This window comes from Silene latifolia, chromosome 1, assembly GCF_048544455.1.
Source record: "Silene latifolia isolate original U9 population chromosome 1, ASM4854445v1, whole genome shotgun sequence".
Taxonomy (NCBI): domain Eukaryota; kingdom Viridiplantae; phylum Streptophyta; class Magnoliopsida; order Caryophyllales; family Caryophyllaceae; genus Silene; species Silene latifolia.
The window spans coordinates 198,601,435-198,616,843 of NC_133526.1; the positions used below are offsets into that span (position 1 = coordinate 198,601,435).

A 15,409-nucleotide genomic window follows, 5' to 3' on the forward strand; every position below is an offset into this window, starting at 1 on the left:
ATGTGAGTCCTCATTAGCAATCATTTTCCCTCGTCAACCATCTAATGAAATTAAACACGTTAGAAACGAAAAATGAACAAATATTTACCTAAAATAACATTCATTTACTGAAATCGATAATAGTGGAAAATAACTTGTTTTAAAAAAAACATTGGAAATAGGCTTGGATGTGAAACAATCACATCCATACCTGAGTCTACAAGTGGTTGTTTCACGTCTGAACCTATGCTCGAACATGGAACAGTCACGCCCAACCTAGTTTTGAGGGTGATTTTGATAGGTGAGTTAGGTTTAAATCGCACTCTAATCCATTTTAATTTGCTAACTTTAATTAGTCATCTATGGAAATTAACAAAATTCATGAATTTTTCGCAAAATTATTACATAGGCAATTCATTATTATTGATGACAGATTTGAAATTTAGATGAAACCGATTTGTTATTGTTGACAATCAGTTTAAAATTTCGAAAGCGATTTTTTAATCTGATAATTTGATTTTGATTCGAGTGAAGCGCTTTTATTTGGGCTTCAATTACGAAGAGAATTACCAATATTATGGGTAAGCTCATCAACTTTGTCGACGGTTAATAATTTGTCGACGACAAATACGATCGAGTCACATTTCAACACATCTAAATCCGCCCATTATCAAAGATCAATTCACAAAATTGAGCCTAGCCCAAAATTAAACCCATAAACCCTAACCCCGATTTCTCCCCCATTTCCCTCTTTCTCAATCCCCAATCCTCAGCCTCTCTCATCATCATCTTCATCCATCAACAATGGCTTCCCTCTCCACGGGAGCCCACCTCTTCACCTCTCCTTCATCCTCCCACCACCTTCGTCGTCGCCATAACAATGGCTTCCTTCTCCCTTCTCTCTCCTCTCACTCTCCTTCCACCAAACCTTGTTCCATTCACTCTTCTCTATCCTCCAACCACTACACTCACCAACCTAAACCCGAACCCGAATCACTTCAACCCGAATCCAACCCTATCACCTCCACCAACCTACCCTCACTCTTCTCCAAATCCCTACCTAAAACCCTAGCTATCTTCTCCCCCGCCGGAATCCTCCTTTCTCTCGTCCTCTCCTCCGGCGACGGAAACTTCGGCGGATTCAACGGTGGAAATGGCGGCGGAGGTGGAGGTAATGGCGGCGGAGGTGGAGGTGGTGGCTGGTGGTCCAGATTATTCTCCGCGGTGGCGTACGCAAAGGACGAAGGCGGTGAAAGCGGAGAAGGCGGTGGAGGAGGAGGAGGATGGGATAAGCACGGATTGCCGGCGAATATCGTAGTGCAATTGAATAAACTAAGTGGATTTAAGAAGTATAAGGTGTCGGAGATATTGTTTTTCGATTTACGGAGAAGAACGACGGTAGGAACGGAGGATTCGTTCTTTGAGATGGTGTCGTTACGGCCGGGAGGTGTTTATACGAAAGCGCAATTGCAGAAGGAGTTGGAGACATTAGCGTCTTGTGGAATGTTCGAGAAGGTTGATTTGGAAGGGAAGACTAATCCTGATGGAAGTCTTGGTGTTACTATTTCGTTTACGGAGAGTACTTGGCAATCTGCTGATAGATTTAGGTATAATTCCGTGTTGTTTCGGTTTTGAGTTGTTTTGATTGATGTTTAGGTTGATACTTCACTGATTGATTTAGTATGTTTTAAGGCTGTTTAGGTTAGAATGTGAATTTAGTTGTTTCGATGTTTAGGTTGATAGTGCTGGATCTAGTATGTTTTTGAAGTTAATTAGGTTAGAATGTTGTTTTGATGTTTAGGTTGACTTTCATGGAATGTTTTTGAAGTAATTTAGGTTAGAATGTGAATTGTATTGTTTTTAGGTTGATAGATAGTACACCGCTGGAATTGTACAGTTTTGAGGTTGTTTGGTTAGAACGTGAATTGTATTGTTTCGGCATTGTGGTAGGACTTTGTGTTGATATTTCGGCATTTGGTGAACTAGTGATTAGTGATTGCCTTTTCTGTTTGCGAAAATTGTGTAGGAGAGAATTGCAATGTGAGATGTGGGTAATTTGTATTTTTTTTGCTCAACTTTATGTTGTTTCGATATTTAGCTTGATATGCTAGATTTAGAATGTGAATTCTATTGTTTCGACTCTGTTGTAGAGTTTTGATGTTTGCGTTGACATTTCGGCTTTTGGTGGGTTTGTGGGTTAGTGATTAGAATGTCGATTCTATTGTTTCAGCATTGTAGTAGAGATTTGATGGTTTTGAGGTTGTTTAGGTTGGATGTTGGAAAGTGAATTCTATTTTTTCGGTTTGGTTTTGTGTTGTTTGATGTTTAGGTTGATAGATAGTAGCACACTGCTGGATTTAGTATGTTTTTGAGGTTATTTAGGTTACAGTGTGTATTCTATTGTTCTAGTTCGGTTTTGTGTTGTTTGGATGTTTAGGTTGATAGATAGTGCACTGCTGGTTAGTGTATTTTTGAGGTTATTTAGGTTACAATGTGAATTATATTGTTTTGGCAGTGTGGTAGAGATTTGATATTCATGTTGACATTTCGGCACTTGGTGTAGTAGTGATTAGTGAGTAGAATCTAACTTCTATTGTAGGATTTAGTTGATGTTATTTAGGTTAGAATGGGAATTCTGTTGTTTCGGTTCAATTTTGTGGTGTTTGGTGTTTAGGTTGATAGTATGTTTGAGGTTGTTTAGGTTAAAATGTGAATTCTATTATTTCAGTTTGGTTTTGTGTTGTTTTGGTGTTTAGGTTGATAGTACATTGCTGGATTTAGTACGGTTTTAAGGATGTTTTGGTTGATAGTAAATTGCTGAATTTAATATGGTTTTGAGGTTGTTTAGGTTAGAAATGTGATTTCTGTTGTTTCGGTTCCGTTTTGTGTTGTTTGGGTGTTTAGGTTTGTAGTACACTGATCGATTTAGTTTGTTTTTAGGCTGTTTAAGTTTGGAATGTGTATTCTATTATTTCGGCATTGTGGTAGAGATTCAATGTTTGTGTTGACATTTCTGCATTTGGTGGATTAGTGATTGTAATGTGAATTCTATTGTTTCGGTGTCCTAGTAGAGATTTAATGTTTGTGTTGACATTCGGAATTTGGTGGATTAGTGATTGCCTTTTTGTTGCGCGAAATTGTCTAGGAGAGAATTAGAAGGTGAGATGTGTTACGTGAGGTATCTATATTTTTTGTTCAATGTTAGGCTGATCGATTTTATGTGTGTGGATATTTAGGTTAGTACTTCTGGATTTAGTATGCTTTTGAGGTTAGTTGGGTTAGATGTTCAAACGTGAATTCTACTGTTTCTGCGTTGTGTTAGTGATTTGATGTTTGGGTTGACATTTAGGCATTTGGTGGAATAGTGATTAGTGAATTCCTTTTTGTTGCGCACTTGCGCGTAAAGGTGTGTAGGAGAGAAGTAGATGGTGAAATGTGTGATATGAGTAATTTATACTTTTTGTTCAATTGTATGTTGTTTGAAGGTTTAGCTCTTGATATGCTAGTTTTAGTATGCTTTGCGATTTTTTTTGGGGTTAGATATGAGTTTCCTTGTTTCTGCATTGTGTTAGAATTTTAGCATCTGGTGGATTAGTGATTACCTTTTGTTCCGCGTAAAGGTCTGTTTGAGAGAATCAGAAGGTGAGGTCTGATGTGGGTAATTTATAGTTTGTGTTCAGTTTATGCTCTTAGATATTTTAACTTGATATGTTAGATTTAGTGTGGACTGGGGTTCTTTTCGTTTAGATGTGATTTTCATTGTTTCGACTTTCGACATTGTGGTAGAAATTTAGCGTCTAGTGGATTAGTGATTACCTTTTTGTTGTGCAAGGATTGTTGAGCCTTTTTGTTGTGCAAGGATTGTTGAGGACAGATTTAGCTGGTGAGGTGTGGTGCGAGTTTAGGTTTAGGATGAGTTTATATCTTGCAATTGTGTAAGATTGACTCCAAAAAGTGTCGCTTAACTTGACAAATGTAGGTAGGGTCTTATTTGAGGTGTCACACACGACCAGCGAGATGTTGGTTAAGTAGCTTGCAGACGCAGTATATGACTGTTGTAAGTGTATAAAGAGCTGAGGTTGATAGTTCTTTTCTAATACTAGAATTTGGATGGAATAATTGAGTTATTGATGTGCACGCATGTTTTTTTGCTGGTTCAGGTGCATTAATGTGGGCTTGATGCAGCAGACACAGCCGATTGAGATGGATCCCGATATGACCGATAAGGAGAAGCTAGAGTATTTTAGAAGCCAGGAGAAGGATTACAGACGCAGGATTGACAGAGCTCGCGGGTGCTTGTTGCCTCCTGCAATTAACCGGGAGGTGATGACTATGTTGAGGGAGCAGGGGAAGGTCAGTGCAAGGTTGTTACAGAGAATTAGAGATAGGGTTCAGAAGTGGTACTTAGATGAGGGGTATGCTTGTGCACAAGTGGTGAATTTCGGGAACTTGCATACAAAGGAAGTGGTTTGTGAAGTGGTAGAAGGCGATATTACTCAATTGGTGATTCAGTTCCAGGATAAGCTAGGGAATGTAGTCGAAGGGAACACTCAGTTGCCTGTTGTCTGGAGGGAGTTGCCTAGACAGGTAACATCATTTCTCTTTTCTGTTGGCTTCTGTAGAGTGTGGAATTGGTATAATACTCCGTATTAGGTTTTGGGATTGACTTAACTATCTCATATTTTCGAGAATCAGTTAAAAGTCGCTGCTTTTTATTTGTTAGGTGGAAAACACTTTCTTTCCACTGTGATAGTAACCTGTAGTTTTCTCACTTTCCACAATCTTTTAAGAGTAAAAAATGCAGCATATTTCAATCAGGTTTAGTCAATGTCTCTGAAAGATATGTAGACTTAAAAGGGTTTGATCATTATTGATATAATGGTATCCACTAGTTGGATTCAAGTTGAGTTTCAGTACTCGGATTACTCTTATCACAAAGTCCTGCTTTTGAATCACTGAAATATTGACGTGAACGGAGGTATGGGTTGGTGAAATGACTTTTTAAATTTTTATTAAAAATGTTGTGCTGTCTAATCTTTTGCAGCTTAGAGTTGGCCATGTTTTCAACATCGAAGCAGGGAAAAAAGCCTTGAGAAATATCAACTCCTTAGGTTTATTCTCAAATATTGAAGTGAATCCACGACCTGATGAGAAGAATGAAGGAGGTATCGTTGTTGAAATCAAGCTTAAAGAACTGGATCAAAAGTCAGCAGAAGTGAGTACAGAATGGAGTATTGTTCCTGGCCGTCAAGGTCGCCCCACGCTGGTAATATTTGTTTTATGATACATTGATACTCTCCACTCTGAACTCATGTGAATGTTATGATTATGATGAGTTCTACTAGTTACAAGTAATGTTTTGAATTTCTGATGTCTTTGCAGGCTTCTATTCAACCAGGTGGAACTGTCACCATTGAACACCGAAATCTGAAAGGTCTTAATAGGTCATTTAGTGGCTCTGTAACCACTAGCAACTTCCTCAATCCTCAGGTAATTTACCATGTTCGATTCTTCAGGCATCAGGGCCTTATGTTGTGACTTTTGTGAGTTTATGTCATGCTGTGCATAAGTAGGCATCCCGTCTCCTTTCTTCCCTTAAGTAATGGATGACCCATCTATCTTTTCATGTAGTTGAAGTAATTCAATGCGTGTTAGACAAACTATCTGTCTTCCAATGTTTTTTTTTTAATTTATGTATTTTAAATTTCCCTATCACCAACATGAAGAAAGAGGACACCAGCTCCAATTTATTTCTTCGTGAAAATATATGTTGTGACCTACCTCCGTTGAGTCCTTTCCCCCTGATTACAGCGAGGTAGTTTGTCGCAGAACTACTGAACAATATCTTTTCCTTAAATTTTCAAAAAAAAAATCCATAGCTAAGAAGGGAGAAAATGGTGGGGGATTGAAGAAGCAAAATCACATATTTCGCGCACTTTTATTTTATTTTTTTGTTTCAAGAAGGCTATGGTACAAATTCTAACCTGTCTTTTTTTTCTAGGATGATCTTACTTATAAGTTTGAATATTTGCATCCATATCTGGATGGTGTATATAGTGCTCGTGACCGTATTCTAAAAATCGCTGGCTTCAATAGCCGAAAGCTGAGTCCTGTGTTTACTGGTGGCCCGGGTTTGGACGAAGTTCCTGCTATATGGGTTGATAGAACTGGGGTCAAAGCAAATATTACTGAGGTAAATCCCCTTCGTCTTACCTTATGCCTATTAATTCTATCCTCAACGATCTGCCTCATCTGTTACTCATATCTTCTGCATTATTGTTTTACTTCTGAAGAATTTTACACGGCAAAGCAAGTTCACCTATGGGCTTGTAGCGGAAAATATAACAACACGAGATGAAGGCAGTCAAATTACTGTAGTAGGTCACCGAGTGTTGCCAAGTGGTGGGGTTAGCGCTGATGGACCCCCTACAACTCTAAGTGATACTGGTGTTGATCAGATGGTGTTTGCACAGGCAAATCTTACCCGTGATAACACAAAGTTTGTGAATGGAGCTATAGTTGGTGAGAGAAATGTGTTCCAGGTAACCATTTTGTCTTTTGTGAAGAGTTGCGTACTGATTTCTCGAACTGTTTTCTTCCCACCCTATAATCTTGATGCTTGTATCTTGCTTCTTCTCTGGTATTCGTTGATAGAGAATGAGCTTATTAATCATCAGTGACTACACACATGAAACTTCTGATTGGTGAAGTGTATTATCTACAAGCAGCTTCAAGATTTTGAATTATTGAACTATATCTTCTACAAACGTAGACATGTAACTCAACTGTGCCTTTATGTGTTCCCATCCCCACTCCCATGGAGCGTGTGTGTGTGAGCGCACACGTTTTTTTTTGCTAGGGTGGGGTGGAACAACAGACAAATGATACTAAAAACGAAAAAGCCTTCTACTGGCTAGCAGCCATTTCTGATCTCCCTATCATGATCGAGTATACATCACTTATCTTTATGCCGCTTGGAGCCTAGAAATCTATTTTGTGTGGCGTATGGTGCCTGTACGTGCCCTTACAAGTGCTTGTATTCTCCAGTGTCAGTATCTTTACCTTTGATGATGAGAGTATGGGACTTTTCAGTCTATTTGGCGCTTCATACTCCTCCACCCTCTCCCTAACCCCCCATATCCCAAAATTAACTTATAAAAAAGTTAGTGTTGCACATCTTATTCCATGTGACAAGACTTTAATGCTACTCCAAATATTAGGTGCCATGAAGTATATCATCTACGGAAACATGATTGTTTAATTGATTAAATGTGTTGAGTCCGTTACTCCTAAAGCTCATTAGAAACTCGAATTGAATCAACACTAATACATTCAAGAAGCATTTTCTATTATATATAATGCGCAGTGCCTGACACATCACAAAGGAATGTGGGCATGTATCATCTTGGCATGGAGACGATTATAGAAGTCAGATAAAAATCTCAAAGCTCTTATCTTTGGTTAAAAGAAGTTCAGCTGTGGCTCAAAACAAACACTTATAGTTTCCATCAAATATTGATTTTTTTGATACCTTCTTAAGTATCAAGACTCACAACTAAGGCCCCAATAGGCTGCCCGCCCTTTTGACTGTTAGGGGGGAGCCTCAGTGTGCAAGGATGTGGTCAATGTATGGTGCATTAAATGGGACTTCTTGAAACATCAAATTGAGGCAACTGACACAAAAGGCCGCCTTCTTCTAATGAATATGCTCATTTTATATAGCGTGTGTTGCACTTATTTCAAATTGTTAGCTGTGAATATGAATTGTATTTATGGTTATGATTTTGTTAGAAATTGAATTGATGCTCATCTTCTGACTGCAGGTGGACCAAGGTCTTGGAATCGGCAGTAAATTTCCAATTTTCAACCGTCATCAACTGACATTAACCAAGTTTCTCCAGTTGAAGGAAGTAGAAGAAGGTGCTGGAAAACCGCCACCGCCTGTTCTTGTCCTTCACGGACATTATGGTGGTTGTGTGGGAGATCTTCCCAGTTACGATGCCTTTACACTCGGTGGACCCTATTCTGTAAGAGGCTACAACATGGGTGAATTGGGTGCAGCTAGAAACATCCTAGAGGTAAGAGCCCGGAGAGTTTCTATTCAGCTATGTTTTTCATTTGCCTTATCATGATTGGTTTATATAAAAGTTAATGAAAGCGCTGAAGAGCCGAGCTCAGACAATTGTATTATGAATGATACAAGCTCAGACAACTGTTAAGATACCGTGCGATGATTTTGAGGGGTCTTGATAGAATTGTTGTAGTGACTGCTTAGATGGAATGACGGAAGCCTTCAATTTTACCTGTTATGTGCGAAATCAGGACCTTAGTTAATAAAGTGCGCTTGAGGCATGTATACACAGATCACCTATGTTACTCCGGCCAGGGGCGGACCCAGGGGGGGTCCCGAGGGGCAGGTGCACCCCTGAAGTTTTTAAAATAAATTTTTAGAAGTGTTTAATGTAGACATGAAGTTACCATGGCATAGTTGGTAGAGGTGTCAATTTCTATTTGGGGAATAAGGGGTTCGATTCCTAGCAACTACATAAAATTGATAGTGTTTTTATGGGCCTTGGCCCATATACTCTTTTGCCTCTTTCAAATATACTATATGAAAAAGTAGCTTGATATAGAGGATTCGAACCCTTAACCTTTAGATGACTAGCCAAATTCTAAACCATTGAACCGCTTACACTTATTGTTAAGTTAAGTAGTGAAGTGTATTATATTCTACAACGGACATATTATGTTTAGAATTTATAGTATTTTAGAGAAAACGTTTTTTTTTTTAAAAAAAGATGTCTATAAGACCAATTTTTTTTTTTTTTCATTTTTTTACTTATAGGAAAAAAGATTTTAGTGCGTAGATAACGCGCCAAAAAAATGTAAATAACGCGTCAAAAAATTCAGCCTCCCCCCCCCCGACACTAAATTCCTGGGTCCGCCACTGACTCCGGCACTTCATTTAGCTGCTGTATTATCATGTCCTACACTTCAGGCACTTCATTTTAGACCAAAATTTGAAAATTGCCACAGAACAGCTGCATCCGATACTCCGACACCGTGTCGTGTCTGACGCTTGCAGAATGCAGATGAGTTAGAGTGACATAGAAGATCACTATGGTCTATGCACTAATCAAAATGCCGCAGATCACCTTAGATGTGCCTTGAGCAATTCAGCTAACTTGAGGCACTAGTATACAATTTCCCCCTTCTGTTTAGAGCTCTTTTATTATACCCTTTATCTTACCCCATTATTCATAGCTTTTACCCTTTTACTCATTAGTCTCTTAAAAGGAGATCTCGCCGCACAAATTTTTAGTTTGTAAAGATAAAATTGGTTAAATAGCATTGTGCCTAGTGTCCAGAGACGCACTCCTACTCCTTTGTACCACTGCCTCTTGTCCCCGTCATGCGCTTCACGTCTTTTAAAAATGTGATGGCCTTTTTTTTCCCGAAAACAATATTGGGAGTTGTTGATCCAAAATTTTGACTGGTTTTCCACTGTAGGTTGCTGCTGAACTACGGATACCAGTAAGAAATACACATGTATATGCATTTGTAGAACATGGGAATGATCTCGGAAGCTCCAAAGATGTCAAGGGAAATCCGACTGAAGTTTACAGACGAGCTGGCCAAGGTTCTTCTTATGGTGCAGGTGTCAAGCTAGGTCTAGTCCGTGCTGAGTATGCTGTCGATCATAATTCTGGTACTGGCAGTGTTTTCTTCCGGTTTGGGGAGAGGTTTTGAGCTCAACTTTCGTTTTTGTTTGTGTTTATTAGTTCACTGAGTTCCCATATGTAACCGAGATCATCTCTTGCTTTTGGTAGCTTTAGCTTCTTTATAGAGCGTGTAGATTTTCGAAGAACCCTCTTGATATTACCAGTTTTCGAGGAGTAATATGGTTAATAATTGAGAATTCCCTCCATCCATAGATAATATTTTTTTCTTCTCCCCTTATTTGTTTGTAATGGCTTTGTAATAACTGCAAGTATGATATAGTATCATCTTAATCCTACTTTTTATCGTCAACATTTGATTTTGGTAATCAACTAAGGTTTATTGAAATACAATGTAAAATTTGCCATGTTTGATTTATCAAATCAACTACTCGAGTACTCTGTATCTTTGTATCTTTATACTGTCATCTTTAATCTTGTACGAATTATGTGTTGAGAATTATATCGAGAAAATATTGAAGTTGGTCCTTTTATTGAGCATCCTAAATGCTAACAATTGAGCACAAATTTTAGAATAACACCGTCTTACCGTGTGAATTGGTCCTTTTATTGGTTAAATAACCGTCTCACACTTACACAAATTACTGTCAAGAGACACAAAATGAGAGTTTTATATATTCCTCATTTCGTAATCAATATATATACTCAGTCGAGTGGTTTCATATGTAAGATCATATAGTCGTAAAAATTTGAGCGGCTATTTTTCAGATCACAATGTTGTATTGTACAAACATTGGGAATCTTTCTTCTAACCAAAGATACAACAGAAAACAAAAAAGAGAGCAGCAAGAAATTGAAGGACGAGTCTTTCTCTAGAGATTCAGTTAGCTATAGACCAAGTTCCTTCTTCAATTTCGCAAGACTCGCTTCAATCTCGTCAATACTTTCCTTGATGCCACCAGTCCCCTCGTTGCCTTTAGTATCGACATTGTTTTGTCTTTCCCCTCCGAAACTCTCGAAAGGATCCCGTCTAGGCTGCTTAACATCGGTATCGTCATCTGTGATGTTGAGTTCCTTTTCCAAGAACTCTACTAACTCTTCTCCAATGTCCTATAAAAGGAAACTAATATTAGCTCCTTCAGCTACAATATTTGCACATCTTTCTGAAAATATATAACCGCCTACTGGAACGTATAAATTTTCAAACACGAAAAAAAGAAGCAAAAAATAGGCTAGGCTCACCGCTAATTCTTCCCATAAGCTCTTTGGCTTCCCTTGTGAAGATGCACTGGCTTCCCAGTTTTGGAATTCTTCCTGTAGATCTTTGAAGAAGTCCCCTGCAATAACCAAAAACTCGATCAAAGGGGGAAAACTAATGACGACCTCTGAAAAGATAGAAATGAAATTCCGGCGCAAAGAGACTCATGCAGTGCACTAGTCAAAGAAAACAATTGTACCCAAGGTACTTTGAACATCCCTGAAAAGGTCACCTGCAACACAAAGTTTTTCAGTATAAGCATACATACCTACGTCGCCACTAAATGTACAGGTAAATTAAGTGCTTTCCGTTTATTTATGACTACAGTGCTGAGGGCCCGTGGCGAATTTTGGAGGCAAAAAGTAAGGGGAGTTAAGGTTTGAACTTTTGACCGCAAAGTTGAGATCAAGGTGGTATCACTACAATCAGATCTACCAAAATCATATGCATATGTTCCCTCTATCTGTTCTACTTTTTCCTTAAGGTGCTTGATATCTTTTGTGTTTCGTTTAGCAAAATCTGTCCACTAATTCCCATAAGAAAATAATATATGCATGATCACGGGATATAAAGATCCTTCAAATTTCGAACACCGAAAGTATGGCATTTATTAGGTTATTCAACATCTTCTTCCGGCTAGCATTTGTTGTGAGCCATGGAGGGGTTGAGAGTAAAAAAAAAACTCGTAATCTTTTCGAATGAAATATAGCCAAAAATCCATAATCAAATAATATAAGCACAAAATGTATACCAACAGTTTTGGACTGCGACCACCTAAACAAAAAAATCACAAATAAACCAATAAAAGGTATGGGATTTGGAAATGTACCAAATCCGTAGAATTCTTCCTCCTCTTGAATGCTGCGACTTCTTCCGGCAGTAGAATAGGAAGCATCAGAATCATATCTCCTTCGAGAATCAGAGCTGATCAATGTATTGTAGGCATGCTTTATTCTCATAAACTTCTCTTGAGCATCCGCCTGTATATATAAAAGTAAACTTAGGATATGAGCAAGACAGGAATAACAAGATATTAGATTATTAGATATGGAATTTCGGAATTCTGAAAACAAGCTTCAGAAGGTTTCCATCCTCGGAAGATGGGCCCAATTAGGAGTTTGGAGAACAAGGCAAACAGCTCATTTGATAGCGTCAACAATGAACAATGTAAAACTGACATATTAGAGGGTGATGAAAGCAGAATAACCGATCATGTGACTAACTCATCCAATATTCCGAATCACTCAGCCCATGGCCGCCAAATAAAGCCAAAGTTCACTAAGCCACTCAAGTGTGATATACTGTATATTGTCAGCTACATCATTCTAAACAATAGTGAGCACAAATAAAATATAGTCGACGCCTGTTTACAAACAAATATGCCCTTGCCGTTGAGTAAATCCAGGGAATACCCACAATGCTAAAGAAGGCCTGTCATCTGACAATGGATTACACTTCAGCAAAAGCTACAAGGTGTGGGCGACTTCCGAAAGATTTTTTCCATTGGACACCTAATCATACCAACTGATGAACTTCTCAGTACTAAGCTAATGCTAGTCCATTTCCAATTCCACCCATAGCAAAAAACAACAATTTCATCGTCTACCAACCATGACTATAAACTCCCACTAATGAACACATAGGAAGACCAATTCCCAACAACTTAAACTCACTGTATCCCAAGCCTAATGGAGAGCGGCACCCTGAGCAATCTCTCGATATTGGGAGGATAGCGACATACTCTAGACAAATAAATAGAGGTTCTAAGACACATTGGCAACGCAAAGAAAGCTAGTAACCCACACACGCACGCGTGCGTGGAATTTACTAATACTGACCATCACGCTTCATCAGCTAACATTTCAATAGGTCTTATCAGTTATCATCAATTGTGAAGGGAGGGGAGGGGGAAGGAGGGAAGGGAAAGGTTGAGAAGGGAAGGGGAGGGGGAATGGAGTATGGTTGTTTGGATACGATTTCCCTCTAAATCTTGCCTACTGTGGAGAGATTTTGATTAGGCTTGAAGGAGGGAAATTGGATCCCTCCAAATCTCTTCCCCTCCATTTCCCTCCACCCTCATTTGCTACCCAAACATAGGATTTTAAATGCCCCCCTACTCTCTCTCCCTTTCTTTTCCCTTCAAATCTCTCAATCCAAACACACCCTTATCACAACCAATTAACCAAATCACAACCTTATCACTAAGTGCCTCAAATTCAGCTTTCATCAAAAAGGAACAATAATGTTATAGAATAACATCCTTAATTCCTATCAAAATTCCATTTTTACAAGCAATTACACAAGCAGCATACCCATATGAAAAGGGTTAAAGAAACACTCAATCATAAGCTATGTAATTCCGACTCTTCTTATTCCTTTGCGTATCATTTATTTACCTTTAGTTAAAATACACATCACAACAAAAGAAATAAAAAGGTAAACAATTGACGGGAACACAGGAAGTACCTCATATTTAAGAGCAAGTTTACGATAACCATTTATTTACCGAAACGCGGGAAGTATATGAGAGCAAGTTTACGATACCTTTAATTAAAATACTCTTCACGACAACAAAAACAAAAACAAAAACGTAAACAAATGACTGAAACGCGGAAAATACCTGTTTATTAACATCAGGATGGTACTTAAGAGCAAGTTTACGATAAGCCCTTTTGATTTCATTAGGTGTAGCATTAGTAGAAACCCCAAGAACTTGATATGGAGTTTCTCTAACACTTGCTGTAATTACATTTACACCAATTTTACTACATCTTTGCTTATTTCTTCTTAAATTTCTTAAATTGGGTAATTTTGTAACAAAGTAATTAAATTTATTATCACCATAACAACATTTAATTAATGGTATATATGTAGTTGAAAGAAATTGAGTTTGAAGATGATGAAGATTAATTGGGTATAATTTTTTTGTTGGGTTAGATTGAATTATGAATTGGGATGTTTTGCAATGTTGTTGCATAATTATTGGATTTTTTTTGGGTTAAATTTAGTTCATTTAATGGAAAAAGTTGAGAAATTTCTGGGATTTTTTTGGTGATTTTGGTAAGAAAAGGGGAATGATAATGTATGGACTGAACTGAATCAAACGCTATTGATTGTTAATTGTCTGTCGGGTCGATTGTGATCTGAGATAGTGGATCATTTCGCGTTTTTTCGGCTCGGGTGATGGTTGGATTGAGTTATTTTTTATATGTTTAAACTCGGTTTAGGCGTTGTCTCGCATATGTTAAGATTCAAGTTTCGGTCAAGTTGCGTTGAGTTGGTGTTTCGAATTCCTGGTTAATGAGAACTCATTAAGGTCAATTTGGGCGCTTCATTTTTTCGGGTTAATTCGAGTCGGATCGAGTCAGTTCGGGGTTTGGGTATGTTTCAATATGTTGGTCGGGTCAAGCGGGTCGGGCCATTCTCGGGTCAATGATTTAGATGGAAAAAAGTAATTTCAATTACTTTTGGATCAATTAGAGTTATGTTTTGTCGGGTCATTTTTGGATTGAGTGATTTCGGATCCGATTATTTCAATCGGTTCAGTTACGGGTAGAGTAGGCAATGGGCCGTGTTGGGCCAGCCCGCGTGCCGGCCCGTCGTGCCCTCCCCCAAAATTGGCCCGACCCAGGCACAAATATTGGGCTCCTCGGGCCGTGCCGTGCCAGGCCCACTGATCCAAACCTACGTCGCGGCCCGCTCAAGGCACGACCATTTTCGTGCTCAGGCCGTGCCTGGCCCATGGGCTTTTCGTGCCTTGTCCGTGGGCCGGCCCATGTGCTTTAATATTTTTTTTATTTACAAAAAAAACGTTATATAATTGATAAATTTTTAGTACTTTTTGTTTAATAAATGATGATTAATGGTTAAAATATATATTTTATTAAATATTAATGTACTTTTTGTTTAATAAATGATGATTAATAGTTTAAATATATATTTTATTAAATACTAATGTACTTTTTGTTTAATAAATAATGATCAACGGGCCATTCTTCGGACCGGGCCGTGCCAAGCCCGTCGTGCCTGGTGCGTGCCGGGCTCCACCGTGCCTGGACCGTGCCGTGCCTAGGCACGGATTTCTGAAGAAAATCGCGTCGGAGCCCGTCTCAAGCCCAATCGTGCAGTGCCCGTGCTTCCTCAATTTTCTCGTCGGGCTGTGCCGTGGGCCGTGCCGCCCACCGGCTCGCGGCCCTTTATGCCAACTCTAGTTACGGGTCAAGAAAGTTTGGGTCATTTTCAAGCCGGGTCAGGTCAATTTGAATTTCGAATCCCATTCAAATGCTATAATTCAGGCCATTTTCGAATCTCGCATCAGCATCGGATCAATCAAGTCTGGTTGATTTTACCAACTCTACTACCTAGTCCTTAACAATTAGGACTCTCTCCATTTCCTAAACGAAATGGAGAAGCCATTTCCTATAAACGGTTTAGATTTCATCTTGCAATGATCTAACAGACCCGATTTTAGCATGGAAAATAAAGGTAAAAG

At 38.7% G+C, this 15,409-nt stretch overlaps 2 protein-coding genes across 3 annotated transcripts; one reads left to right on the forward strand and one right to left on the reverse strand.

The window, feature by feature from the left end:
• The first annotated feature begins 643 nt into the window (after nucleotides 1–643).
• On the forward strand, nucleotides 644–9,997 carry LOC141617133 (protein TOC75-3, chloroplastic). The gene is made up of 8 exons (XM_074434309.1): nucleotides 644–1,586; nucleotides 4,140–4,566; nucleotides 5,024–5,245; nucleotides 5,362–5,469; nucleotides 5,981–6,172; nucleotides 6,273–6,521; nucleotides 7,803–8,057; nucleotides 9,490–9,997. Exons 1-8 carry the CDS (start codon nucleotides 784–786, stop codon nucleotides 9,727–9,729), a joined length of 2,496 nt encoding a protein of 831 aa, XP_074290410.1. The 5' UTR covers nucleotides 644–783; the 3' UTR covers nucleotides 9,730–9,997.
• Nucleotides 9,998–10,397: 400 nt separating this feature from the next.
• On the reverse strand, nucleotides 10,398–14,094 carry LOC141617167 (uncharacterized). 2 transcript variants are annotated; one of them, XM_074434352.1, is made up of 5 exons: nucleotides 13,538–14,091; nucleotides 11,747–11,897; nucleotides 11,117–11,149; nucleotides 10,902–10,996; nucleotides 10,398–10,769 (listed from the first exon to the last, which is right to left on the reverse strand). In XM_074434352.1, exons 1-5 carry the CDS (start codon nucleotides 13,892–13,894, stop codon nucleotides 10,548–10,550), a joined length of 858 nt encoding a protein of 285 aa, XP_074290453.1. In that variant the 5' UTR covers nucleotides 13,895–14,091; the 3' UTR covers nucleotides 10,398–10,547. The 2 variants fall into 2 exon arrangements, with proteins under 2 accessions (XP_074290453.1, XP_074290456.1); XM_074434355.1 differs by lacking the exon at nucleotides 11,117–11,149 and having other exon boundaries at nucleotides 13,538–14,094.
• Nucleotides 14,095–15,409: the final 1,315 nt, after the last annotated feature.